The sequence below is a fragment of the Camelina sativa genome, chromosome 9 (assembly GCF_000633955.1).
Source record: "Camelina sativa cultivar DH55 chromosome 9, Cs, whole genome shotgun sequence".
NCBI classification, from domain to species: domain Eukaryota; kingdom Viridiplantae; phylum Streptophyta; class Magnoliopsida; order Brassicales; family Brassicaceae; genus Camelina; species Camelina sativa.
Genome location: NC_025693.1, coordinates 37,072,275 through 37,100,046, shown reverse-complemented (window position 1 = coordinate 37,100,046; position 27,772 = coordinate 37,072,275). Strand labels below are relative to the sequence as shown.

Genomic DNA, 27,772 nt, shown 5'->3' with positions numbered 1-27,772 from the left:
CCAAAGATAATTTATTCTCTGTTTCTTTTCTTGAAGATGTATGTTGGCGTTGTTAGAGCGTTGACATTTAACTTTATATGTCCAGGAGAATCCGACGTGTGAGAGTTTTGGATTTGGATTATAACGAGATTAAACTACTTAATCTTTTTAATTAATAAGTCCGAACCGGCTTAACTATATATTATATTTAACAAAATATGAAATGTCGTTGCTTTGGTACAAATAGATACTAACTATCCTTGATTGAATTGACTCGGTACTATTTATCGAATATATTCCACGTACTAAGCAGGTTGTTGGTGATTATTCTTTTTAATTTTTTCTTATATATATATAAATTAGATGTTAGTTAGTTGAATTAAGTTAATGATATTTCCACCACCCACGTCCTTTGATAAAACCAAAATCAGACGGATTCTTCCGTTAATGGTTTTAGACATATTTTGGATTTGGTCGGCAACTAGTTTTGGACATTTATTTGCTAAAGAATAAGTTGTTTGAAACCAAAAGAAAAGAATCAGTTAAGTTGATTGCATTCATACACAACGTATAAAACATGTGTATAAGATGCATGTATATAAGCATTTAAGTTTTGATTAGTGAAATAAAGAGGTGTGGTAACTGGTAAGGTAATACTCAAATTCGAATACAGCATCATACTAAACGTCGTCACATATATTTTCAATAATCGGTCGGTTTAATATTTTAACAAAATTACGAATTGGAAAATCTGATAGCACGTTACGTTTGAAGTAATCTTACAAAATATGAGAGATGTATATCTATATCATACGTGTACATTTAGTATACATACAAGCAATCGATTTGTATAATATATAATATGAACTACATGATATATTTTTTTGTTAAACGAACTTCGATATGAACTATATGATATACGTGCACATATTACAAACACACAAACTATGAAGTCAAAACAGCTGTTCTACTTGGTCCGTTGGTCGTAGATAACTACATATTGTTGGTGTAAGATGTTGCATTCCCATTAGATGCATATGAGATATTAATGTTATTTTTGTTAGGTGGAGATGTTTTCATTTTGATACACGAAACTCCTGATAGAGCAAAGAGAACAAGGGTTCGATGTTTGGTTCTTCTTTAACCATTTCAGTTATAAAAAAATTGTCTATGACTTAAAATGGCATGTGGCGTGGACATATGAATATATGATGATGTAATTGTGAGTTTAATAAATCAGTGACCATGCTAGAAAATATGATGTCAATATGATATATGATGTTACTTTGAAAGGTAAACTAGTTTATCGTTTTAGCTTTGAGATTCGACCGCCGACAAATATGGTCTCTCCACATTTTTGTTTTGGGTTTCGTCTCTAGGCCCATTGGACTTATTTCAAATGGTTCTTTTATTTTTAATTTTTTTATTGTGCGACTTTTTTTTCACCTAGGTGTATAGGCAAGTGTCAACTCATTCACAACAGTAATATATTTGAGACTCAAAATTTACAACGGTAAGAAAATATAGACGTTAGAAAAGTAGCCGTTGAAAGAACTAATCCAAGCTGTCTGTATAGGCAAGTGTCAACTCATTCACAACGGTAATATATTTGAGACTCAAAATTTACAACGGTAAGAAAATATAGACGTTAGTTAAGTAGCCGTTGAAAGAACTAATCCAAGCTGTCTATATATATAAGTGATTCTTGCCCCCAAGGCCACAACACTACTACTTCCCACAACTTCTTCGTCTTCCACTTATGTATCATCACTTACCATTCTCGTAGATTTAGAAAGCAAATGCTTCTATTTTTGGTTTGTAAGAGAAAAAAAAAAAACGAGAGAGAGAGAGATAGTCAAACTTGGCTTTAAGATTGGTAAGATGTTTCTCTATTTACTATATGTTCTATTTTTCTTTAATCTTCCTCTCACTAAAGTATCGTCAGTTTAAATTTCTACGCACAACAGTTGTTTAATATTGTCTAAAAATCATGTCTTCTCTGTTTTGCATGTTCTCGGTAAGGAAATAACAAGAAGTCTAAGGTGCCTTTTATCAAAGAACCCACAAGAGGATTCAGACCCTGCTGTTAAGTTTGGTAAGAATTTAATGTTTCTCCTTTTCTTTTTTAAGAAACCATCTATATTTGAAACATCTCAATCTAAGGTTTATTATAAACCGTTTATACTTGTAACTGAAACATGTTCATTTTTGAAAACGGAAATGTCGTAATTGAGATGTTGTAGTAGTTTCATGTCATTTTGTTCCAAAATATCTTTGAGAAAATTTCTGACATTCTTAGATCAACAATTACTGCAGGTAGAGAAAGACTCAAAGAAGATGTAATGATATGTAGATGTGACGAGACAAGATTCACGACAACAACCTTTTGACGGGCTGAAACCTTGCACACTTCGGGGGCCAGATGATCTTCACGTTGACAAATATCCATATATCATCGCCATTATCCAAGGTAATGTTTCATCTCTCTTCTTCTGATCATTGCTCTGTTAAAAAGCCTTATTTTATGTTTAAGATTTGGTGAGTTAGGTTGTTAGATTTTATAGGTTAACTCTATGATCCATTAACGACTCGGACTTTATATGTTCGTTAGCTAGTAAATATATTATTAGACTACAAATAAATATTCTGTTCGGTTTATATAAACAATTCTGTCTTGATGAACTAAAAGTACAAATTGTTGCAGAAAATATGATGACCACACTTTGTTGACATCTCTCCTCTGTATAAAGTGCGGCATTTTTGAACCCTTCGATTTGTGTATTCACTCAGGTTTGGTCTTTTTCTCTCTTTATAATGTTAAATTTCATACTTCTTACCATTACACTCGTACTCGTACTTCTTACCATTAATTCTCATACTTCTTACCATTACACTCGTACTCGTACAGACTCATACATATAGTTCTTTTCTCCAATAAATTTACTTACCTTCTTGGCTTGCTTAAATAAATCATACACACATAAATTTGTTCACTTGCACACTAGATCATTACACACATAAATTATTTGTTCACTTGGGTTTTACTAGAGAGGCTTTGTTGCTCAGATAATTAACTAACTCATTAGCAGGAAAAAATAAATTTGGAAATTCTGTGCTCTGTCTTTTTACTCTTATTACACGTTGACAACTGAAATGTCACTTATAGTGGATATATGCAAACTTGTTGACTCCTCAACCAAGTTTCAACCAAGTTTTGCAACTCTCGGATCTACACAACAAACGGGTTCTGGATATGTACGACGACAAACATGCTCTCCTTGCAAGACACGAGACGACAAACAGCTCTAAACTTTTCTATTGCATCATTAATTTGCAATATGTAGAAGAAAAAAAATATGAATGTGTAAATGAAGGTAAATAATAGACAGGTTCTTTAATTATTTTACTAGATTCAAACCCGTACGTGCGGATATAATGTTGTATGTTAAATATATATTTGGTAAATTAACATACATATCATACATAATTTCAATTCGGAATAGATACAAATCAATAAAGAAGACAATAAGAGAAAGTAATTTTAGAGGCTATTATTGGAGAGCTGATTCTCTAAATCCATAAAGAAGACAACTATAAAAAGACAATAAGAGAAAGTAATCTTAGGCATGACCAAAACTAAATTGTAACCGTATTTTGGATTGTAACTGTATAAAATGGTTAAAATGTGTAACTGTCAATAATAAATATTATTAATGTAACCGTTAATTAACCGTAATCGTATCAAATGTTTTGTATGTATTTAAATTTTAACTTAAAAGTTAGTTATTTACATAATTACTTATTTACATAATTACTCTAAAGTTAACAATTACAACATAGAAAAGGAAACTACTCCTAGCATATATGGGCCAGACCCATCTAACACAGGAATTGTATATAAACGTCGTCGTATCACTATTCCTATTCCCAGGTAAAACGGCGAAAGGCTATATACACTTTGGTTTGTGGACTCCGTCCGTCACTCGCATTGTCCACACCACACAACACAACAGAGAGTAAGAGGAGCCATGTCAACAGATACTAAACAAACCCGACCCGGATACCCAACCTAACGTGGATCTACCCGCTGAAGAACATCCTCTCGGAAAGCTTACCGCCGACGAAGAAAACGTTTCCGATGCTTCTGTGACGGAGACTGACCTATCGCTCTCCCCTAGTCAATCGGAGCAAAACCTTGAAGAAGAAGAAGAAGAAGAAGACGGCCAAAACTCACTCGATGATGACCAATCGCCGTTACCGGAGCTTCAACCTCAGCCTCTTCTTCCTCCTCCTCCTCCACCACCTCCTCCAATAATAGAATCTCTCGGTGAGGAAGAATCTTCCGATCTGGTCACGGAGCAACAATCTCAAAACCCTAACGCGCCGGAGCCTAATAATCCTAGGGCAAGAAAACGACGCCGTAGAAAGCGTTTCTTCACTGAGGTAAACTCGAACCCAGCTTTCTCAAGAAACCGCCGCACTAGCGTCGGCAAAGAGGTTGATTCCGAAGCCCTAATCGCAATGTCGGTAGGGTTTCCGGTTAATTCGCTCACTGAGGAAGAAATCGAAGCTAATGTTGTTTCCATCATCGGAGGTAAAGATCAAGCGAACTACATCGTCGTGAGGAATCACATCATCGCTCTGTGGCGATCTAATGTATCGAATTGGCTAACGCGAGATCATGCGCTTGAGTCTATACGTGCTGAACACAAAACCTTGGTTCATACGGCTTATAGTTTCCTTCTTGAGCATGGTTACATTAATTTCGGGCTTGCTCCGGTTATCAAAGAGGCGAAACTAAGGTCTTTTGATGGCGTTGAGCCGCCTAACGTTGTGGTTGTTGGAGCTGGTTTAGCTGGCTTGGTTGCTGCTAGACAGTTGTTGTCAATGGGGTTTAGGGTATTGGTTCTTGAAGGTAGAGATAGACCAGGTGGGAGGGTTAAGACTCGGAAGATGAAAGGTGGTGATGGTGTTGTTGAAGCAATGGCTGATGTTGGTGGAAGTGTTCTCACTGGAATTAATGGGAATCCGCTTGGGGTTTTGGCGAGGCAGCTTGGTTTGCCTCTTCATAAGGTTAGAGATATTTGCCCTCTGTATCTCCCTAGTGGGGAGCTTGTAGATGTTGGTGTTGATTCTAAGATTGAGGCATCGTTTAATAAGTTGTTAGATAGGGTTTGTAAGCTTAGACAGTCGATGATAGAGGAGAATAAATCAGTAGATGTGCCGTTAGGAGAAGCGCTTGAGACGTTTCGATTGGTTTATGGGGTTGCCGAGGATCAGCAAGAGAGAATGCTTTTAGATTGGCATTTAGCAAACTTGGAATATGCAAATGCTACGTTGTTGGGGAATCTTTCAATGGCGTATTGGGATCAAGATGATCCGTATGAGATGGGTGGTGATCATTGTTTTATCCCTGGAGGGAACGAGATATTTGTACATGCTTTGGCGGAGAATCTTCCGGTTTTCTATGGGAACACTGTCGAGAGCATCAGATATGGAAGCGACGGGGTTTTGGTTTATGCTGGGGACAAAGAGTTCCACTGTGATATGGCTCTTTGCACAGTTCCGTTAGGTGTTCTGAAGAAAGGTGCCATCGAGTTTCATCCCGAGCTTCCTCAGAAAAAGAAGGAAGCAATTCAGAGACTAGGGTACGGATTGTTGAACAAAGTAGCGATGTTGTTTCCACATAACTTTTGGGGCGAAGAGATTGATACTTTTGGGCGATTAACCGAAGATTCGACCACAAGAGGAGAGTTCTTCTTGTTTTACAGCTACTCTTCAGTCTCCGGTGGACCATTACTTGTGGCACTTGTAGCTGGAGATGCTGCAGAAAGATTCGAGACATTGTCGCCTACTGATTCCGTTAAACGGGTCTTGCAGATACTACGCGGAATATATCACCCGAAAGGAATCGTTGTTCCTGATCCGGTTCAAGCTCTCTGTTCCAGATGGGGCCAAGACAAGTTTTCATATGGTTCTTACTCATATGTTGCGGTCGGATCATCAGGAGATGATTACGACATTTTAGCTGAGAGTGTCGGTGACGGAAGAGTGTTCTTTGCAGGTGAAGCTACTAACAGACAGTATCCAGCTACAATGCACGGAGCATTCTTAAGTGGAATGAGAGAAGCAGCAAACATACTTAGAGTGGCTAGAAGAAGAATATCATCGTTGGCTTCAAATCCTAACCAGGCCAGCAACGACAAAGAAGAAGAAGAAGAGGCAGAGAAGGAAGAAGAGGCAGACGAAGAAGACAGCTGCTTGGAACATTTATTCGAGACACCCGATCTGTCATTCGGGAATTTCTCGGTGTTGTTTACTCCGAATTCGGATGAACCTGAATCCATGTCATTGTTGAGAGTGAGGATCCAAACGGAGAATTTCGAATCGGGTGTTTGGTTTTACGGCTTAGTGACAAGGAAGCAAGCGGTTGAGCTTAGTGAGTTGGAGGGAGATGAGTTGAGAAATGAGTACTTGCGTGAAAAGTTAGGGTTTATTCTCGTGGAAAGGAAGAGTCTTTCTCAAGAAGGTGAATCGATGATCTCTTCGCTCAAAGCTGCCAGATTGAATCGACAGATCTTTGATTAGTCTAGTAAAATTGGCTAAGATTGAATTGTATTCAGCTTCGTTTACCTCTTCTTCTTGTAAATTGCTGTTCTAATCGTTTTTTGTACTTTTTGAAGCAAAACATTTTGGAAAACAAAGCTTTGTGATTTGACGTGTTATAATTTTTTTTTTTTTTTTTTTTGTTAAATACCACATTTCCAAAATTTGTTGCCGGAAATACGTGGTAATTTTGGAAATACGTGATAATTTTGGAAAACTAAAGTACACAGATCATCGTTAAATTCTATGGAACAAAATAGACATGTTAAAAATAAAAATGACATTTTTTATGAAATGGAAGGAGTATTTTTTTTAACATGTCTATTTTGTTCCATAAAATTTCACCCTGATCTAGAAATACTACGTAATTTTAACTTCAATAATTGAAGTTAAAATCAATGATTAATAATTAAAATACTAGATATTCACCTGCGGTACACCGCGGGGATATATTTTTATTTAAAAACTAAAAAAAAAAATCTTTATTGATTATATTACATATATATATATATGTAAATAATATTTTTTCTATTTGTTGAATTAACTATAATTATGTAGTGTATAATTTCCATTTACTATATGGTGTGGTTTATTATATATATCCTTAATGTTCATTAACTTTTATTTAGTCAACAAATAAACTATTTTTTAAAAATTTCTATTTCATTTACAGTGTAAAGATAATAGTATTACATAATATATTATAAACTTAAAATATGTATAATATAATTTGAATTTGTATTATTTGTTGTTTTATTCCTATATTATGTAAGACTTTTGTATTTAGAGTTATGCAAGTCGATTAATTGATTCTTATTATGTAACACATCAATTGATTCTTATTAGTATTGTTTGAAAATTTTAATATTAGTAATATATTAGCTTCTAAAAACAATTCAATGGAAAGAAAAGAAAAAAAAATTGGGCTCGTTCGGACCCAAAAATATTGGTCTGATGTCTTAATTGCAAGATGTATAAATGAAATGGGTTTGGACCCTGATCTGTTAGTAATATTTAATTTTCAAACCCAATCCGATTTTTACTTTTTAAAATTAACTCAATGGCAGCCTTGTAAATGAGTGGCAAGTTCAGGATTTATATCATAATTGTACTTGAAAAATGTATATATAGATAGTATTGTTTGAAAATTTTAATATTAGTAATATATTAGCTTCTAAAAACAATTCAATGGAAAAAAAAAAAATTGGGCTCGTTCGGGCCCAAAAATACTGGTCTGATATCTTAGTTGCAAGATGCATAAATAAAATGGGCTTGGACCCTGATCTGTTAGTAATATTTAATTTTCAAACCCAATCCAATTTTTACTTTTTAAAATTAACTCAATGGCAGTCTTGTAAATAAGTGGCAAGTACAGAATTTATTTCATAATTGTACTTGGAAAATGTATATATAGATTTTTAAGTTATTGTAATTATTGTATTTTAAAATCAATAATTGAATAATAAATGATTTTTGTTTGAATGTCTAAAAATTTATTAAATTCTACAAACCAATAAAACCTGTAAGTATTTTTTATCAATCTAAAAGCAAAATCATAATAATTTTTAATTTGTAATTTGTAATTTGTAAACACTACCAAGCAACAACGTTGAGTCATGTCTCTGTCACTTTCCTCTTTAAATTGTAAATTTATCACTTACTTTTTTTTTAACATTGATAAAATGACAAAACATTTCCCAATCAAAAGTATGAATAATGGACTGTTGATTGACGATGATTCCCAGATTTGGCAAACCCTTGTAAGATACAATACTCTAAAAAATGTACTCTATTAGATCAAAATGACATCCACCATATCCAATATTTTAATTATCTTTATTCTTTTAAGTAACAAATACGCTTTAGTTATAAAGAGATACATATGTTGTGAATTTGGTTAAGGAAAGTTTTACAATGATACCGCCAACAGCTAGTGCGAATAAAGTTCACAAATGCCTACAAAACCATTCATTTTCTTATAACAGTTAAAAAGAAAAAGAAAAAAAAACTATTAATCTAATCCACATAAAACATGATTGTACATAAATTTACGATTAATTTCTCTTTTTTTTTTTGTTTATTAGTATAATCACGTTATACGTAAATTAAGTTTAAATTCCATCAGTTCCATACTTCCATTATTTCATTCCATTCAAAAATAATTTTGAAAATTTTATCTAGAATCCAAAATCTTAAGTAATTCTTACCATGTTGAACCAAAAAAAAAAAAAATTCTTACCAATGAAAAAAGCAAAACCATAAGGATTTCTAAGCCCATATTTAATTAATCGGACCATTGATGATTGATCTGTAAACACTACGAAACGACGACGTCTAGTCTGTCTCTCTCACACCTTCACATTAAAAAAAACGTTACAACAACACTCGTCGTACAAGACCAAAGAGGATTTGATTTGATTTCTCCACAAGAGATCCGACCCGAATCCGAAAACCCGGAAGCGAAGATGGGCAAGGATGGTTTGAGCGACGACCAAGTCTCATCAATGAAAGAAGCGTTCACGCTCTTCGACGCAGACGGCGACGGCAAAATCGCGCCGTCGGAGCTCGGAATCTTGATGAGATCACTCGGCGGCAATCCCACAGAATCACAGCTCAAATCGATCACCGCGACGGAGAATCTCTCGTCTCCGTTCGATTTCAATCGATTCCTCGATCTAATGGCGAAACATCTGAAAACAGAGCCGTTCGATCGCCAGCTTCGTGATGCCTTCAAGGTACTCGACAAGGAAGGTACTGGATTCGTAGCTGTAGCGGATCTGAGGCATATACTTACTAGTATCGGTGAGAAGTTGCAGCCGAGTGAGTTCGATGAGTGGATCAAAGAGGTTGATGTTGGATCTGATGGTAAGATCCGTTATGAGGATTTTATTGCTAGGATGGTTGCGAAGTGAGAGAGAGAGAGAGAGAGAGAGAGAGATCTAAATCCCTAATTTGAAATTATAACATTACTCTCTTCTCTTTTGTTTGATTTAAATGTGATGACTTGAACGAATCTTAGGGTTTGTTTCTGAAATGTTGATTTGTTAAATGTAATTTGGGAGTGTTTGGTGTTAGATTATATTCCACAGAATTGATAAATCTCTTGTCTTCTTAATGAGTCTGATAATTTAATTGAGTTGGATTAAGCTTTGTGAGAATGTTAGACATGTTCATTGGTGATTGAACACTTAGCCTTCATGTTCTGCATCAAATCGTTGCTCTTTTGTCTTGTTCATTACTACTTGGTTTGGTGGAACTTAGTAGGATTGCTTGGGAACTTGGGATATTTGGTATTAGAGATCTTGCGTTTGGTCTTCAGCTTTGTTTATTTTAAACACCATTGGAATGAATGGTATAATCATGTGAAGATGTGCTTGTTGGGTTTCAAATGAAAGGATCATAAACTTGATGAAACACAGATTGTTAGGAAGAAAGAGTCTATCTTTTTCTTCTCTGTTTATCTCTTTTTTGTTCAAATTTTAAGCAACAAGTGTCTAGACATTATGTTGCAATGAGGTTTGTGGGTTCTAGTCGTGGTGGCTTCAAATTTTAAGCAACAAGTGTCTAGACATTATGTTGCAATGAGGTTTGTGGGTTCTAGTCGTGGTGGCTTCAAATTTTAAGCAACAAGTGTCTAGACATTATGTTGCAATGAGGTTTGTGGGTTCTAGTCGTGGTGGCTTCAAATTTTAAGCAACAAGTGTCTAGACATTATGTTGCAATGAGGTTTGTGGGTTCTAGTCGTGGTGGCTTCAAATTTTAAGCAACAAGTGTCTAGACATTATGTTGCAATGAGGTTTGTGGGTTCTAGTCGTGGTGGCTTCAAATTTTAAGCAACAAGTGTCTAGACATTATGTTGCAATGAGGTTTGTGGGTTCTAGTCGTGGTGGCTTCAAATTTTAAGCAACAAGTGTCTAGACATTATGTTGCAATGAGGTTTGTGGGTTCTAGTCGTGGTGGCTTCAAATTTTAAGCAACAAGTGTCTAGACATTATGTTGCAATGAGGTTTGTGGGTTCTAGTCGTGGTGGTTAGTGGTTCGGGTTGAGCTCGTTAAGTTTTGTTTAGGTGAAATGCCGATAGGATGAGGTGGGTTAATTTTGTTTCAAGTTAGACGATGAGTTTTAATAACCGTTTAAGTAACTTATCTCTGTTATAGCATCAGAGGGTTTATTTTTCGCGTTTTCAATAGGTGGGATTGTACAATGCAAATTGTTTTGGTTTGGGTTAAGGATACAGGACTGGGTGGAACTTGGAATCCATTGAGGGCAGGGTGATTTGTAAACGATTAGAAGTTGGTAGAGCTACAAAGTTCAAAACATTAGAGACAAGACAAGCATAGGAAAATGAGCTGAATGTAAAATATGGGAATCGAGGAAAGTGAGATCTCGAGGTGTATTTTACAAAAAGATAGACACTTGTAATAAGGGAACAATGTGAGCAAGTGGGAGGACACATGGTATCATATTGAGAGAGATAATAATACCACCAAATGACTGAGATAATCGAACCAGAGTGGGTCTCAAATTTTCATTTTGGTTTTACATCATTTTTTCTTTCATATATGGACAACACAACCGTAATTTTATACTACAACCAAAAAAGAAAAGTAAAGACAAGGGACAAGAGTCAGTTTTTCAATCGTAACATTGTGCGGTGGCTAGCCTACTTATTTGTAGGCTCTAGCTATCACTATCTATGGTTCTACAGCCACTTATTCTGTTTCTAGGTCCACACCCAAAAATGGAAAAGAAAAAATAGTGAATCATAAATATATGAATATGTAGAAACATATTTTTTCTCCTTGTTAAAGAAAATTTATAATGATATTTCGTAATATATAAAGTGTATTAAATTAATCATCGGAGAGTTACATTAGTATGTGTATTTTAATTTTATTAATCGGAACAATATAATTAAGTGGTAGGTGTTAGTGATACCTAGGTGTCATACTGTCGTAGACTCATAAAACAAGTTTAAGTTAGATAGTGTGCATCATCTAATTGAAGTCGGAAAAACAAACAAACTTAGTTAGTAATTTAGAAGGAAGAGACTTTATTTCATAGAATAAGTTAAACCAATCTACTGGTCCTGTAAATCTCCACGTTTAAGTTTAAACTTTCAAGAATTAGATACCTCTTTGATTAAATGGATAAACTCTTTATATTATTGGTGGATCTAACTCATTTCCCAAAAGTTAAATCAAGAAAAACATAGTATTAATTCTTCCAATGTGGACTAACAATCTGACCATCCAAATTAATAAATAAAAACAAAAAGAAAGATATATAGAGATGCAAATTATCAAACGCAATCTACTTTTTAAAAAATATTAATTTGGTAAACTCTGTACATCATCACATGGTTAGAGCCAATTAATTTGGTAAACTCTATACATCATCACATGGTTAGAGCCAATATATAAATGATGAACAATATTTGGGTGAAACTCTTGTTCTGTATGCATTATTATAAAATTAAAAATTTAAACTATTTGTAAACTAAAACCGATATATAATTTTATTGTAATTGTAAAATTTAAGTTTTAACCATCTCATTTGTAAACCCAAACCGACATATAAATTCGTTCTAATTGTAAAATCTAAACACTAACCTCCTCATTTGTAAACTTAAGCCGACATATAATTTTGTTTTAATTGTAAAATCTAAACCTTAACTACCTAATTTGTAAACTCAAACCGATATATAATTTTGTTTTAATTATAAAGTTTAAACCTTAATTCTCATTTATAAACCTAAACCGATATATAAACTTGTTTAATTGTAAAATTTAAACCAAGCAAATATTTAACTTTCCTTAAATAAAATTATACTGAATTTGTTTACTTTTTAAATTTAATTTTAATTTTTTTAATGAAATATTAAATAAAACATTCTAATTGGTTGAAAGGGGAGAGGGTGAATACAAAAGTTTTTTTCATAATTGATTTCGCAGATGCGATCGTACTTGACTCATGAATATAACACTTGATTAGAATTTTATTACGTTGACAAACTCTAGCTTAGAGTATAGTTTCCTGTGGTGTATATATATACTGGTGAAGTTTTGATCTGACCAAAAAAAAACGATCACATAGTCGAACCAAACTTAAGGTTTTTTCTGTGTGTGTTTAAATTAGTTTTCTAGCATTTGTAAATGACATCAACATTTTATAAAACAAATAGCCTAATTGCCTAAACCATTTGCATGGTTATTATAAGTTAGTTAAATATAGATGCGATCAAACGTAGAACTGTTAAAAAGCCTTAATAATTGTTTATTTCTTATTAACAATGTTGTTTAATTGGACTAAGTAAGCTAATTTTTCTGTTTTCTCAGCTTTTATAAGTAACTGTATTGAGAATAGTCAGAAGCTCTCACTCAAACGATGGCTGAACCATCTTTTGCTCGTCTCTCTCTCTTGTTCTTCGGGTTTCTCCTTATCTTCGCCACATACTCTTGGGTCTTTGGACCTGACTCAGGCATCTTGTTCGGTACCCGAGTCGGAAAAACTCTAGGGTCGGATCCTAGGGTTCGCGTTGACCACTCTACCGAAAAGCCTCGCCATCCACTTGATCCACTAACGGTGCGAGAAATCGAGAGAGTCCGAACAATACTCTCGGGTTATGACCCGGGTTTCGGTTCCGGGTCAGCCACGATTCACTCTATGGCTCTCGATGAGCCGGAGAAGAGACGTGTCGTCAAGTGGAAGAAGGGAAACAAGCTTCCATCACGAAGAGCTGCGGTGGTAGCGTATTGGGGTGGTCAAGCACATGAGATAACGGTGGATCTTGATTCGGCCCGGGTCGTTTCTGATTTGGTTAACCGGACTTCAGGGTACCCGATTCTCACCTTGAACGACGTCTTCGCTGCTTCGCAGGTATCGATCCTTTTCTTGAAGATTTCGATTTAGCTTAGTGGGTTGGTTCGGTTCACAAACAGAAACAAACAAAACTAAGGATAGATTAGATTTTGTCTGGCTATATATCCAATATCTTATCAGTTTTTTATATTTCTTCTTTCAGTTCAGTTATTAGGTTCGATTTTTTTATTATTAAAAAAAAAAACTTAGGTCCGATTTTTGTGGTTACCAAAACTGAATCGATTTTAATCATACTAGACTTATTTTAATATCTAATTTATTTTTGCGTTTGTGCGTTAAGGATCGGATCGGATCAGTTTACTTTAAATAAAGAGACCACTTTTAATTTTTAACTGAAAGTTACAGGTTTTTGTACTTTTTTTTTGTCGGTTTAGTACAAGACCCTTTTTGTCTACAACTCTCACTCATACACTTCGAAGTTGAGCATGTGTTGGGGTCACCAACATTACACCAAAAACCCCAAAGACCTAACCGAGTCCACTTTTTTTAAAAACTTTTGTCCACAACAACATTGTAGGTTCCTTTGAAGAGCGTCGAGTTCAACCGCTCCATCGAAGCACGTGGGGTTAAGTTTTCCGATTTAGTTTGCATCACGCCGTTCGCGGGATGGTTTGGACCAGAGGAAGAAGGACGTAGAGTCATACGAGTCCAATGTTATACGTTACAAGGCACTACGAATTATTTCATGAGACCACTCGAAGGCCTTTATGTAATGGTCGATATGGACAAATTGGAGGTTATCAAGATCATCGATAAAGGCCCAATTACCATTCCTAAAGCCTCCGGTACAGAATACCGGTTTGGTGTTCAGAATAAACCGGTGCATATGGATCCAATTAACCCTATTTCGATGGAGCAACCGGATGGTCCAAGTTTTAGGGTCGAAGATGGACATCTAGTTAACTGGGCTAATTGGCAATTCCATATTAAAGCGGACCAACGAGCTGGTATGATCATATCTCAGGCCACGGTTCGTGACTCCGAGACAGGTATATAATAAGACCATATATCTCAACTATAAATAAAAATACATCAAAAGAAATAAAATACCTAAATTAGGGCTATAGATCCACTTTGGAAAAAACTATTCTTAGAACTGACCCAATGTGGTCGATCAAACCGGTCCAGTTAGATGCCATAAAATTGTGTCAATATGTCACAATGACACTATCAATCTTTCTAAATTTACGTAGAGAACGCACAACACAACTCTTAATGTTTATTTGTGTGACGACTGACGAGGGCAGGTGAACCAAGAAGCGTAATGTATAAAGGATTCCCATCAGAGTTGTTCGTACCATACATGGATCCGGAGGAAGGATGGTACTACAAAGGTTATATGGATGCAGGCGAGCTCGGTTTAGGACCCACAGCCATGCCGCTCGTGCCACTCAACGATTGCCCTCGAAATGCTTACTATATAGACGGCGTTTTCGCCTCTCCAGACGGAAAAGCCATTGTTCAACCTAATATGATATGCTTGTTTGAACGCTATGCAGGCGATATTAGTTGGAGGCATACTGAGATTTTATTCTCCGACGCTGACGTAAGTATTTGGAACTAAGGGTGTTAAATCTACTTTTAGCTTTGCTTTAGCTTTGTATGAGAAATAATTTCTAAATTGAAGATTTAACAGGTAAGAGAGTCAAGGCCAAAAGTTACATTGGTCGCTCGAATGGCAACTTCGGTTGGAAACTACGACTATATTTTTGATTGGGAGTTTCAGACTGATGGTTTGATCCGCGTTACGGTATGTCAAAACATTGTCATTTTGTTTGGTTTTGTATATGAAATTGTTAACTTTCCTTATATAAGTTAATGTAATTGTTTGTTAGGTCGCAGCTTCGGGAATGTTAATGGTGAAAGGAACACCTTACGAGAATGTAGATGACTTAGGTGATAAAGAGGATGATGCTGGACCGCTTATCTCTGAAAATGTGATTGGAGTCGTTCATGATCATTTCATAACGTTTCATCTAGACATGGACATCGATGGACCGACGAATAATTCTTTGGTTAAGGTTCATCTAGAGAAGAAGAGAGTTCCAACGGGAAAATCACCGAGGAAGAGTTACTTGAAGGTCAAGAAATATATAGCCAAGACTGAGAAAGATGCTCAGATCAAATTGAGCCTCTATGACCCATATGAATTCCACATTGTGAACCCAAACCGAAAATCTCGGGTAGGAAACCCGGCTGGTTACAGGATCATACCGGGTGGTAATGCAGCGAGTTTACTTGATCGCGATGATCCTCCTCAAATTCGAGGTGCATTCACTAATAATCAGGTATTTAATTTTAGGCTATGTTCTTATATTTGAGATTCTGATTAGATGAAGTCCCGGTTTATGACATAATCTGTCCCAAATGTTTGGTTTAATCGGTTCAGATATGGGTGACTCCGTATAACCGGTCAGAACAATATGCCGGAGGAATTCTAATGTACCAGAGCCATGGTGATGACACGCTACAAGTTTGGTCAGACCGGTACGAAACGAATTAATGCACTATGCCAATTGAGTCACACCGTTTCTGGTTAGAGGTTTTGGGTTGGAACATTCCTTTGAGATCTTTTATTTTGTGGTGAAACAGGGACCGTCCGATCGAGAACAAGGACATAGTGTTGTGGTACACACTAGGGTTCCATCATGTACCTTGCCAAGAAGATTATCCGGTTATGCCAACCGTTGCAGCTAGCTTCGAGCTTAAACCGGCCAATTTCTTTGATTCCAATCCGATTCTTGGACTCGCGCCTTTCTTCGACAAAGACTTACCGGTCTGTAAACCGCTGGCTTCATCTTGATCGGTTCGGTCTCACATAGTTTTAGATCAGATCAAACCAACGGTTGTAGAAGTTTATTACCGTTTTTGCAATAATACCAAAACGATCAACATATAATTCTTAGAGAAAGCCCATAATATTGTTGGTGGTTTTTGTTTCATTGAAAAAAAGATTTCATCGACACTTGCTAAATTAATTTGTGTTATACTTTTTCTTCAAAGTTTCTACAATGTAATTTGATGTACTAAAAGGTTTAGGAAAATCCCAAACGTTTCCAAATACTACAAAATCTTCTAACAGATCTCATTAAATAATCACAAAAATCTTCTAAAACTCCATCAAATCGTTGGAAATCCTTCAAAGTCTCATAAAAACTAAAATCCACCAAATCTTTTTAAATCCTTGTTCAATACCCCGTACCGTAATCATAATCAATGGACCAATAAGTCATTTATATCATTGTGGTAATATCTAACTCTTTTCTCGCAATATTTAATGTCATTTACTTATTATTGTGGTACAATGTCCCATTAATCACACCTGTAGTCATAATCAATAGACCAAAAACATTGATTAATAATCAATACACTGTGAAAATAAACAGATGGACGGTTTCTTGTGTAGTAAATTTATGGAGTAGGAGAAAGGACCATATCCAAACATTTCAACGTTTATACTCTTGTATATATATTTTAGATTTTCAAAAATTTAAATGTGGATTTGAAGTCTCCATCGTGGATTTCGATGTGATATATTATTATATCAGTAAGTATTAAAATCATCAATAATTTGGTTGGTGAACCTAATGATTCTTTTACCTTCTTTCTTTTGATAATACCAATGTCAATGTTATATAGTATGATGCTTTAACTTCTCAACACTTTGTTCAAATTGTTTCTCTTTTTGCTTTCGTCAAACCCATTTCAACCGGTTTCAATCGTTCCACATGAATTCCATCTTGTCAACCGTCCTTCCTGCTCCCGAAGATTCCATTCTCAGTGTACTCTAAAGGCTCTTCATTAATTAATTTTCACACATCTCTTTTGTTGTTATTTCAACAAAATGTAGATCAAGTGTTGTGTTTTTATGTTAATCTTTTTCTTACATATATATACACATTTATACGATTATGGAAACAGGTTGCTTTTGGTTGTAGAGATGATCCTAGTCCGGTTAAGTTGAATTTGGGTTTAGGTGCCTATCGGACTGAGGTAATCAATCTTATAAAATATATGATCAAGTTAATCAGCCATTCTATGAGCTCATGTTATAATTAGTTTTTTTTTTTCCTGAAGGAAGGAAAGCCTCTTGTTCTTGATGTTGTGAGAAGAGCAGAGCAACAGTTAGCCAAGGACCTGTAAGTTAATAAATTTTTGTTAGTTTAAAGCAACTTTTGTGTATATCGAAAATCCTCAAAAATTTTGGTTATCCTAAATACTTTTTTTTCATTAAAAAAAAAGAAACCGAAATGGAAACACAAACTCAGCCTATGATTTTTTATTTTTCTGATTTTACCTCAAGGTCTAAGAACAAGGAGTATCCTCCCCTTACTGGACTTCCTGATTTTAATAAGTTGAGTGCTAAGCTCATCTTAGGTGATGATAGGTAATATCTTCACTGCTATTTTCTCTAGTCTTTTTTAAGTTTATGTTATTAAATTTGCATTCTACTTACTATAAGTGCTGTTTTGTTTTGGGCAGTCTTGCTTTGAAAGAGAATAGAGTTGTCACAGTCCAGTGTTTGTCTGGTACTGGTTCTTTGAGAGTTGGAGCTGAGTTTCTAGCAAATAACAACAAAGAAGTAAATAATTTCACTGTTTGTTTAATTTTGTCAATGGCTGTAAGAGAAATTGAAAAAGTCGTATTGAAATTTGCCACATACATAACATATTGCTACGTATTAGTGAGGACACATTGTGGAACTTGTTCCTTTTTGGATGATTGTGTTTCTCCATGTTTTTTACAGCGTACAGTTTTTCTTCCCATACCAACTTGGGGAAATCATTTCAGTATTTTCACTTTCGGGGATTTATCTATAAAGCATTTCCGTTACTATGATCCAAAAAGCCGAGGACTCGACTTCAAAGGTTGTCTTTAAAATTCTGTCCTTAAAAGTTAAAACTCTCTGTTTTTTTTTAACCTTTTTAACATTCATCATTGATACATTTTATCTAATTAGTTATGTTTGCTCCCATTTTGATTGACCCACTTACACCGAACTTTCACCAATTCTTTCATGATAATATGTTTAAAGTGTATACCAAGCATTGCTTTTATTCAAAAAAAAAAAAAATCATTGCTCTAAAGGAAGACTTGATTTCAAACAGGTTTGCTTGAGGATCTTGGCACTGCACCGCCTGGAGCGATAGTGGTCTTGCAAGCTTGTGGACATAACCCCACAGGAGTTGACCCAACATTCGAACAATGGGAACAGATTAGGCAAATAGTGAGATCTAAAGGCTTGTTACCCTTCTTTGATTGTGCATATCAGGTAAAGTCTTATGTTTGTTGTGCTAGTTGTGATTTTTCTCTTCTTAATAAGTGTTATTTTCTCATCTTAGTCCGAGGTAAAAAAAAACGCAACATGACTCATTTTTTTTCTCTCTAAACTTTTCAGGGCTTTGCTAGTGGTAGCCTTGACTCAGATGCACGAGCGGTTCGTATGTTTGTTGCTGATGGAGGTGAATGTTTGATAGCTCAAAGTTATGCCAAAAATATGGGTCTCTATAGTGAGCGTATTGGCGCTCTTAACATTGTAAGAAACTAAGATTTTCAGTTTCATCGTCACTAAGTTTTTTGCATTTTGCATTTCGATATTGTGAAGGAGAATTTGCTATTTACATTTGCCAAAAGAAAAGTAGTCAAAATTTTTTACACCCAAACATAGATACTGAGTTTGAAACAAGGGCAGGCCATATAATCTTTGTGGTCTAATAAATGTGAAGGTATGCGAATCAAAAGATGTGGCTAGGAAAGTTGAAAGCCAAGTGATACTCATCGTGAGGTCAATGTATCTCTGCCCACCTACCCATGGAGCATCCATTGTTACCACAATTCTTAAAAACAGGTAATGGTCATACATGCATATAGGAAGGACTTAGAATCATTCTTGATGTGTTGAACTACTTATTAACATTGTTTGCGCTTCGTTTACTTGTACGGAATCATGCATAATAGATTTTGATATGTACATACCTTTTGGCAGTGATATGTACAACGACTGGACCATTGAGCTGAAAGGAATGGCTGACCGCATAATTAGCATGCGTCAACAGTTATATGAAGCCATACAAGCTAGAGGTTTGGTTTAATGTATTTTTGTTCCTTCACTTTTTTTTTTTGTTTTTGTTAATCTTCTCTCAGATTTGAATCATTCATAAGTTTTGCTCAGGTACACCTGGCGATTGGAGTCACATTATTAAGCATATTGGAATGTTTACTTTTACCGGATTGAATGAGGAGCAAGTTCGCTTGATGGCCAAAGAATATCACATCTACATGACTTATGATGGGTAAGAGAACTATCAAATATGTAGTCTTTTCAAAGGATTACAGTACTAGTTAAGACTTAAAGAGGATAATTAGGAACAATTAGATACATTTACGCCTTTTGTCATTCATTTCACGTAGTACTAAATAGAAGTGTCATTTTGTTATCATTTAGTTGGTAGTTGTAAAATTTTAAGAAACATATACTCTTTCCGTTTTAAAATATAAGATGTTTTGGAAAAGTTTTTTGTTTCATATAGGATGTTTTCAAATTTCAATGCAACTTTTAGATTAGTTTAGTATTTGATATTATGCAGTATTATTTTTGATTGGTTGAACTTGTTAAAAGTAAAGACTTCTTAATCTGCGTGTTTTACTTAACACATCCTATTTTTAGAAAGAGAGAGTACATAATAGGGATGAACGTATGAACGGAATTTAAATGAAATAATGACATTTGACTTATTTCTTTTGCAACTTTGGAAAGGAATATTCTGCTCATCTGTTTTTCAAATTTTCAAAGAAAGATAATTCTTTTTCCATCTATGTTCTTTGTAAATGCTTGAAAAAGTATTAGTTTTGTCCTCTAGTCTTAGTGGGAATGTCTTGAAGCATTTAAGACCGTTGTTAAGCCATTCACTTCTATCATAAATTACAAGTTAGTATTTATTTGTGTATTTTCATGAAAATAAAACTTAGCTTCAAAATGAAAATTTTGTATTTGCAGGAGGATAAGCATGGCAAGCCTAAGTTCGAACACAGTTCCTCAACTCGCTGATGCTATACATGCTGTTGTTACTCGCTTCATCTAAACTTTTGTGTACTCTCTCTGTTCTTTGTTGCCAAACCGACCAAAATGAGGATTGTGACCTTTAATTAAACCAACAAAGTTTCTTTTATTTTGTTTTCATTATCATGTTATATGAATCCACTCACAGTAGACGAATCAAAATCCAATATATTAGATTACACATATGCAAGTCAAAAACTCATAAATCATACTCATATATGAATATACAGAATACAAATAATAGAGTCCGGTTAAGACCGGTAAATGTACGAACATGGGACTCAATGATGAATCAGATAATAATACATAACACGTGAACCAAAAATACTTTTATATATATATATATATCATTAAATAAGTTAAACCAAAAGCAAACAAATCTCGAGAATTATTGAGAAATAATAAACCGGGTTAAACAATCTGAAAACTGGGTGAATCCGGTTTAAAGATTTCAGAAGAAGATGGATGAGATCAAAGACAAGATCACGGTGGTGACTACTCCATAACCGGCGAGCTTGTTTCCTGCTCCGGCGTCATTCTTGGTATTAGTATTTCCAGCTGAAAAATTAGAAATCCACATAAGACAAATCATCAATTATACAAATTATTACTCAAAAAAAAAAATTTATAGATAAATATAAAAATTAGTCTGACATGTTTTTAGTAGTTTTGTTTTGTCTGATTTATTATACAAGTCAAATATTCGAGACACAAGTAAAAGCTGGCATTCACACTCTGTTTATCTTTTTTAAAATTTAAATGTTTTTTTCTTAAAACAACAAAAAAAAACAGAGAAATCTGGGAAAATTAAAATCAAATTGAATTGTATGACTTGACTATTCAACATTTGATTTGGTTAATAAAATCCAAACAAATCACAATCGAATAATTCAATTAATACACAATCAAGTCGATCAAAAGATACTTGAAATTTTAATTTCAAAATAATTGAAAAGAATATAAGAAAAGTAATTGTTAAGAAGTAGGTGAAGAGTTTTGTTCATACCTGGAGGAGGTAAAGAAGCTTTTGGCGATGGAGCTCCTTTAGCTGAGAATATTAAACAAAACAATGATTATCAAATTGTAAATCTCAAACGAGAAAGATCTACAAAAATATATAAATCACTTTGTCAAAACGATTGAAATATTACCTAATCACATTAATCAGAATCCCACAAATCCATTTCAGAGAACCCAATACATGTACCCTAGTGGTTTATGCTATAGTGTTGTGTTACTGTGTTACCACTCTCGGATCTAAACCCGCATAATGCATGTTGTTGACAAAAAAAGAAAATAGGAGATCTGAGAAAAAATAGAATTGCTTACCGTTGTTACAAGCGGAGAGATTAGTTTTGACATCGCAACGGTTGCTGAGACCAAGAGCTTGATCAGTACTGACATTGAAATTAGCGAGCAGACCAGGAGTTGTGTAGATGGTACAGAGACAGCTAAGTTCTTTCTCCACAGCTTCTTTGATAGAGTCGCAACAAACCTTGGACGGCTTCGTTGTTACGTTCAAGAAGTTGAAGCAAGGGACTAGCTTGCTCACACACTCAGTCTGTGCATCTACAGCCGGAACCGAAACCAAAGCCATCACCGTCATCGCCGCCGCAAAGATCATCATCACCTTCATCATTTCTTCTTTTACCTCTCTCTCTCTCTCTCTCTCTCTAGGAGTTTTTCTTTTGTCTTTTGGGGGTTACTTGTGAGTTTTGGTTTTGCTTTAGTTTTTTGGTTATAAATATTTATAAACTTTGCTTAAGGGAACCTTTCGCATTTTACATTAAATTTAATACTACAATAATTCAACAAATGAGTCTTGTTTCTTTTTTCTTGATAATAGAATACTTCAACGAGAAGATTGAAGACTTTTTTTTAGGTAATGCAATAAATCTTATTGAAAATGATGTTTACACTTAATTGTCATCTTATCTAAAATCTCTAGATTCTAGGATGAGTCAGTCACGTCTCATTTTTAATGCCAAAATTTTCTTCAATTTATATAGCCTAATAGCCTATATACTAGTATATGCTAATAATCAGTAAAATATTTGTTAAATTTTCTTGTAGTAGTAGCCACTAGCCAGTAGGACTAGGTCAACCTGATATATATAATCTGCTTGCAAAGCATAATGTAACAATTGTTGTTGTTTTGTAACCCAAACAAAACATATAATCTAATAAAAGTATAGATCTAACCCATATGGTTAAAACCAGCTCATTCCAGTTCTGTCGGACTGGTTCTTCTGTATTTGTTATTTTATTCCACATTCTTAAATGTAGTACTTATTATACTCACCAAACCCAAACCGTGAATATTAATATGGGCCACGGAAAGGCTTTATACAGTGTTTGGGTTAATTGGGCCTATACACGACTTGGATTAATCTTGACGCGTGGACGGATTAAGATCGTAAGATCAAAACATTTCAACGGTTAGGATCTGATAAAACGTCTCTTAGCACTTGTAAATTCAACGGTCATAAATAGTCCCGCCATCAAAACAGATAAGGGAAAGCTAAAGAGATAACATAGAGAGAGAGAGAGAGAGAGAGAGCTCACTCCCAAAGAAAATAATCTAATGGCTACGCTTTCGTTCGGAATCGCCGCCGCGGCTGCAACCACCGTCCGTACAATTCCGAGGTTTAATTCACGGAGGAGCAAAATCTCATGCGAATGGGTAAAGATTTGATTTTTTTTTTTTCTTTTTTTTTTTTTGAGAATGATTTTATGAAAATATTGATTTTTTTGTTCTTGTTTGATTGATACGAAAGGAAGGATCCGAAAGGTGTGTTAGGTCCAGCACAAACTGGTCATATAGCTCGTCTTGAGTTTAAGCGTCGTCTAGAGAGAGACTCAGAAGCTAGAGAAGCTTTTCAGAAACAACTTCGTGAAGAGAAAGAGCGTCGTCAAGCTCTTAGACAAGTACCCAACAAAAAAAAAGAGATCTTTTTATTTTTTTTTAGTTGTTTCAATTATACTGATTTGTGGTTTTGATTGTTTATTGATTTGGGGTTGTTTTTGGGTTTTGTTAGTCTAGAGTTGTACCAGATACTGCAGCGGAGTTGATTGAGTACTTTCTTGATACTGAAGCTCAGGAGATTGAGTACGAAATCGCTAGGCTTCGAGGAAGGTTAGTCAAATTTGATTGTTGCACACTAAGTGTTTGATGGATTGCCTCTGTGAAGATGTTTTGTTGCTTTAACTTTCTTATGAATCTGTTTTCGTTGAAATATTGAAACTTGGGTGATATATTAGGGGACTGGAGATATAACTAGAGTTTGGTATGTTGTACTGTTTATTAGAAGACATAGATGATAGATGAGCTCATAGTTACTGTAATTTTTTACAGGTTAAACGACGAATTCTTTGCTCAGATTCGACTTGAAATTGGGCAAATTCGGTTTGCTGTTACAAAGACTGCGGTAAGACTTGCTTCAAGCAACATTTGTAATCGGTTGGAATAGACCATTTAACGATCTGTTTTTTTGTGTGTGTGGCAAAATCATGTAGGATATTGAAGACAGATTAGTTGAGCTTGAAACACTTCAAAAAGCTTTAGAAGAAGGAATAGGTCTGCACCGCCTTCTTTTGCTTCATAACTGACTCATTGACTTAATGATATTACGGCTTTTGATTACTAATCTTGTTACTCTTGCAGAGGCTTATGACAAGATGCAAAAGGAGCTTATGACTGCTACAAATAGTTTAACCAAGATCTTAACCTCAACGGATATAAAGACAACAGTATGTGACCTTAACTATAAACTCATAACCACTTTTAAGCTTAAGGAGATGATCTTGAGACATTGTTTTTATTCTTCTTTGTTTTGTGTGTGTACAGTTGTTGGATATGGTGGAGAAAAACGAAATCAACAGATCTTTGTTAACACTTCTTGACGAAAACATTGCAAATGCATACAGAGGAGACCAGGTTAGTCCCGGTTGATTAGAAAATTGTTGTGGTCTGAATCATTGATTGATAACCGAATGGAAATCTCTCATAGAATTGATTAGAGGTGGGCATATAAATCGAACCAAAATTCATCAACCCAAAAGTTAAACCGAATTTCATATTAGCCTAGTAGATGCTAGAGAAGTTTGTATGTTTGAATTAACCAAACTGAAACTGAACTAAACCCGGATTTGTACAATCAAACTTATAAACCAAAGTTTCGGTTAGGTTTGAACGATTTGGTTTCGGTTTTGAATAAACATATAATTTCGGTTCTTGTTCAGACCCGTTTTCCAAAACCCGAACCACACCAAAAACATCGGATGCTAACCCATAAAATTGAGTTAGGATCTTTATTTCTACCAGATTAAAGCATTTTAAAGTGATATAAATTCAAATGTTTTTTTTTTTTTTAATTGCAGAAAGAAGCAGGAGATTACATGGAGAAGATACGTTCTTCGCTTCTAAAGTACTTGACAGTGTAGTAGTATCATACGAGTCTTCGAAAGATTTCTCAAGCTTTTGAATGTTTCCTATGATTGGGTAAAATGTATTTATATATTTGTTTTGTTGAGTAAAGTGTATCTGTTTTTTTTGCGAATGATGTTTTAAGGTCACTTCAGATCTCCAAGCCATGATAAGTTTGATGGAAGAATATAACCTATGACATAATGTTACAAAAAACACTACGATTTAAAAAAAAAAATTTGCTAGTGATATGTAGATCATCATAATGCAATACTAGTATAAAACATCTTTACTAAGTCTAGAAATCTACTTTAGTAGTAGTATAAGCTTTTTCTTCATTCATTGCATGTCTGTTTAGTATGGGACCAAAGTTGGCTGTAACCATCAAATCTCTTTTATTCGTAATAAATGAAATAAACAATCCTTTATAAAGCTATGCTGTAGAAATACGAAAGGCATGAACAAGTATGCATGGGATGATGGGAACCTACAAAGAGCAGAATAATTAAAGAAAAAAAAAAAAGAGGTGACATTTATGAAATTAATAACTATTGGTTCCAACTTTCAAGCATGGCCCTTCGTAGTTATCTTCGATTTTGAATATTTATTTTCCACTGTGACATAATTATCCTAATTATTATCTTCACATGCATATGTTTTTTTGGTTATCTTTTGTGCTATACATACAGAGTAAAGACTAGTTATAAACTTAAAATATACTAGTTTAAAAAAAAAAAAAAAAAACTTAAAATATAGTGGAATCAAAATGACTCAAGAAATAAATAATCATGCCCACTACTTGTCTGTCGTCTCCTTCTGGTTACCGACGACGTACGGTTTTGGACTAGATTCTTTTTCTTTTTTTATCGTCGTTTACGAGTAGATTCACGTGAGTGTTTATTTTTTGTTAAGTCAACCATATTCCATATATCATAATGTAATTTTTTTACAAGCGCGGATTCATATGAAACTGATGTAGATGAGTTTTCAGGTGTTCAATAACGTACTGCACATATGACATATTTGTCATGCATGGATATGTGAATTTCTTCTTCATTTCGTTTTATTTGATGTTTGGGTGCATGTGTCAAAATGCTCCATCTTCGTTATGTTTGATTTTTTACTTGGGTCGGGTTTATTTCGGATTGTCCTTTGCTATATACGTTTAACGAAAAATGAATTTATACCAAATTACATTATTTGGTGTTTTGTATCAATTTGTATAATGATTTCTAGATTTTTTTTTAATATAATTGTTTTAGTTATATATTAGTAATTTTTGTAAACTAATTTTTAATGTAATTTCTTAGTTTTATGGTCCCATTCTCTGATTCTCATAAATTGAAAGGCTAGAGGGAGCACTCCTATGTTTTATGAAGTAGCATTTAATAATCTTTATTTTTCACATAACATTTTTAATAATCTTATTTAAGTACTAACAAATAAAACTATTTGAAACTAAATATTAAACAAAAGAAAATATAATTCAAATAGTATAGAGAACGATTTCGTTACTATTTTACTCATTTACATAGCCATCATTCAGATATGTTGTTCTATCGAAGGAATTGTCATTTCAAATGAGTTTTCATTTCATGATGGCAGTCTTAAAATGATAGTAATACCGTATTGTTCATGTTGACCAGAGACAAATTAGTACTTGACTTTTAGGTAAATATCTTATTCAACTTCCCTGATTATTCGGATCAACGCTCATCCGTTAGCGTAAAATTAAATAGTAACCACAATGATAAGTACGCATGAGACCATTGTCGTGTATATCCATTATGATCTGGATAAGCATCTCAAATGAACACAATAATGCATTGGGGAAAAAAGTAACTAATTAAATACTAGAAAAGTTGCAATTGCAATTTAGAAATAAACTCTAAACTATTGTCAGTTTAACTTATGGCATGTGGATATGTGTTGATCGACGGATGACTCATCTTGGAAACTATACTCAGCACATTAACACATGTAATTACTTTTTTTTTTAAAGGATCTCCATATAGAGCTAGATTTTGTCAGTGAGATATTAACCAAAGTGGTTGATGCGCTATCTTCTGTATATTATACTCTCTACATTTCATAATATAAGATATTTTGAGTAAAATATGGATATTAAAAAAATAATCATTTTAGAAAAGTTTAACCAATTCCAAACAAAACTTCATAGTGTAAAATATTAAACTAATCTAAAAGTTACATAAAAGCTTGAAAATATTCTATATTATGAAACAAAATTAAACTAATCTAAAAGTTACATAAAAACTTGAAAATATTTTATATTATGAAACAAAATTTTTTTATTAAACATCTTATATTATGAAACGTAAGAAATATATATAAAAAGATTTTTATAAAAAACAGAATCATTTTTATAAAAAACAGAGTCTACCCTTTGACCTAAATTAAAATCCTATATAAACAGCGCCCTCCTGTACACTTACTCTTCATTAGACAAGAAAAAACGACCAAAAAAACAAAAGCTAGAGAGAAAAGAAAAACACATCATGGAGCCTAAAAATACAATCTTTCTTGTTCTACTTCTATCAATAACCATTCTCCAATCTTCATCGTCCGCAAACCCAAGCCAGTCGGAACCAGACCGGTTCATTGTGTCTTCCTGCCAAACCACCCGATATCCATCACTATGCGTACATACACTCTCTGCTTACGCCACCAAGATCCGCCATAACAACGACCAAGATCTCGCCCAAACCGCTCTCACCATCAGCTTAGCTCGAGCCAAATCCGTTTCTATCTTCGTCGCCAAACTAACTAAAGAGTACGCTTTTTCTAACATTTTATTTTA

The 27,772-nt window shown here is 34.3% G+C and overlaps 6 protein-coding genes, 1 long non-coding RNA gene and 1 pseudogene across 11 annotated transcripts in view; 7 read left to right on the top strand and 1 right to left on the bottom strand.

The window, feature by feature from the left end:
- On the top strand, nucleotides 1,717-3,472 carry LOC104714625. Of its 4 annotated transcripts, none has more exons than XR_002033400.1 (4): nucleotides 1,717-1,855; nucleotides 2,002-2,074; nucleotides 2,296-2,449; nucleotides 2,684-3,472. It is a non-coding gene; the product is annotated as an uncharacterized LOC104714625 (long non-coding RNA). The 4 variants fall into 4 exon arrangements; XR_002033402.1 differs by lacking the exon at nucleotides 1,717-1,855 and having other exon boundaries at nucleotides 1,862-2,074; nucleotides 2,684-2,769; nucleotides 3,146-3,472; XR_002033401.1 differs by lacking the exon at nucleotides 1,717-1,855 and having other exon boundaries at nucleotides 1,862-2,074; nucleotides 2,684-2,769; nucleotides 3,069-3,472.
- On the top strand, nucleotides 3,950-6,692 carry LOC104714624 (annotated as a pseudogene).
- On the top strand, nucleotides 8,926-9,684 carry LOC104714623 (probable calcium-binding protein CML14). Its single transcript, XM_010432056.2, has one exon. The coding sequence runs from the start codon at nucleotides 9,051-9,053 to the stop codon at nucleotides 9,495-9,497; it is 447 nt and encodes a 148-aa protein (XP_010430358.1). The 5' UTR covers nucleotides 8,926-9,050; the 3' UTR covers nucleotides 9,498-9,684.
- LOC104714622 (primary amine oxidase) lies at nucleotides 12,658-16,462 on the top strand. Its single transcript, XM_010432055.2, has 8 exons — nucleotides 12,658-12,698; nucleotides 12,925-13,465; nucleotides 13,986-14,457; nucleotides 14,716-15,014; nucleotides 15,105-15,218; nucleotides 15,304-15,756; nucleotides 15,858-15,955; nucleotides 16,061-16,462. The coding sequence occupies exons 2-8, from the start codon at nucleotides 12,974-12,976 to the stop codon at nucleotides 16,269-16,271; spliced, it is 2,139 nt and encodes a 712-aa protein (XP_010430357.1). The 5' UTR covers nucleotides 12,658-12,698; nucleotides 12,925-12,973; the 3' UTR covers nucleotides 16,272-16,462.
- On the top strand, nucleotides 17,058-20,648 carry LOC104714621 (aspartate aminotransferase, cytoplasmic isozyme 2). Its single transcript, XM_010432054.2, has 12 exons — nucleotides 17,058-17,250; nucleotides 17,390-17,461; nucleotides 17,546-17,607; nucleotides 17,772-17,855; nucleotides 17,951-18,050; nucleotides 18,216-18,336; nucleotides 18,577-18,740; nucleotides 18,867-19,004; nucleotides 19,195-19,316; nucleotides 19,455-19,549; nucleotides 19,641-19,761; nucleotides 20,466-20,648. The coding sequence occupies exons 1-12, from the start codon at nucleotides 17,197-17,199 to the stop codon at nucleotides 20,548-20,550; spliced, it is 1,218 nt and encodes a 405-aa protein (XP_010430356.1). The 5' UTR covers nucleotides 17,058-17,196; the 3' UTR covers nucleotides 20,551-20,648.
- Nucleotides 20,714-22,249, bottom strand: LOC104714620 (lipid transfer-like protein VAS). Its single transcript, XM_010432053.2, has 3 exons — nucleotides 21,858-22,249; nucleotides 21,535-21,576; nucleotides 20,714-21,086 (listed from the first exon to the last, which is right to left on the bottom strand). The coding sequence occupies exons 1-3, from the start codon at nucleotides 22,165-22,167 to the stop codon at nucleotides 20,980-20,982; spliced, it is 459 nt and encodes a 152-aa protein (XP_010430355.1). The 5' UTR covers nucleotides 22,168-22,249; the 3' UTR covers nucleotides 20,714-20,979.
- On the top strand, nucleotides 23,042-25,143 carry LOC104714619. Its single transcript, XM_010432052.2, has 8 exons — nucleotides 23,042-23,211; nucleotides 23,310-23,456; nucleotides 23,567-23,664; nucleotides 23,884-23,956; nucleotides 24,045-24,105; nucleotides 24,193-24,278; nucleotides 24,376-24,465; nucleotides 24,909-25,143. Exons 1-8 carry the CDS (start codon nucleotides 23,113-23,115, stop codon nucleotides 24,969-24,971), a joined length of 717 nt encoding a protein of 238 aa, XP_010430354.1. The 5' UTR covers nucleotides 23,042-23,112; the 3' UTR covers nucleotides 24,972-25,143.
- LOC104714618 (21 kDa protein-like) overlaps nucleotides 27,403-27,772 on the top strand; it is a 2,971-nt gene continuing 2,601 nt past the window's right edge. The window contains exon 1 of one of the 2 annotated variants that reach the window (XM_019229685.1): nucleotides 27,403-27,745. In XM_019229685.1, coding sequence (XP_019085230.1) covers nucleotides 27,471-27,745 — 275 coding nt within the window. In that variant the 5' untranslated portion in view covers nucleotides 27,403-27,470. The remainder of the gene's footprint in view (nucleotides 27,746-27,772) is intronic. The other variant, XM_010432051.2, reaches the window with a different exon arrangement.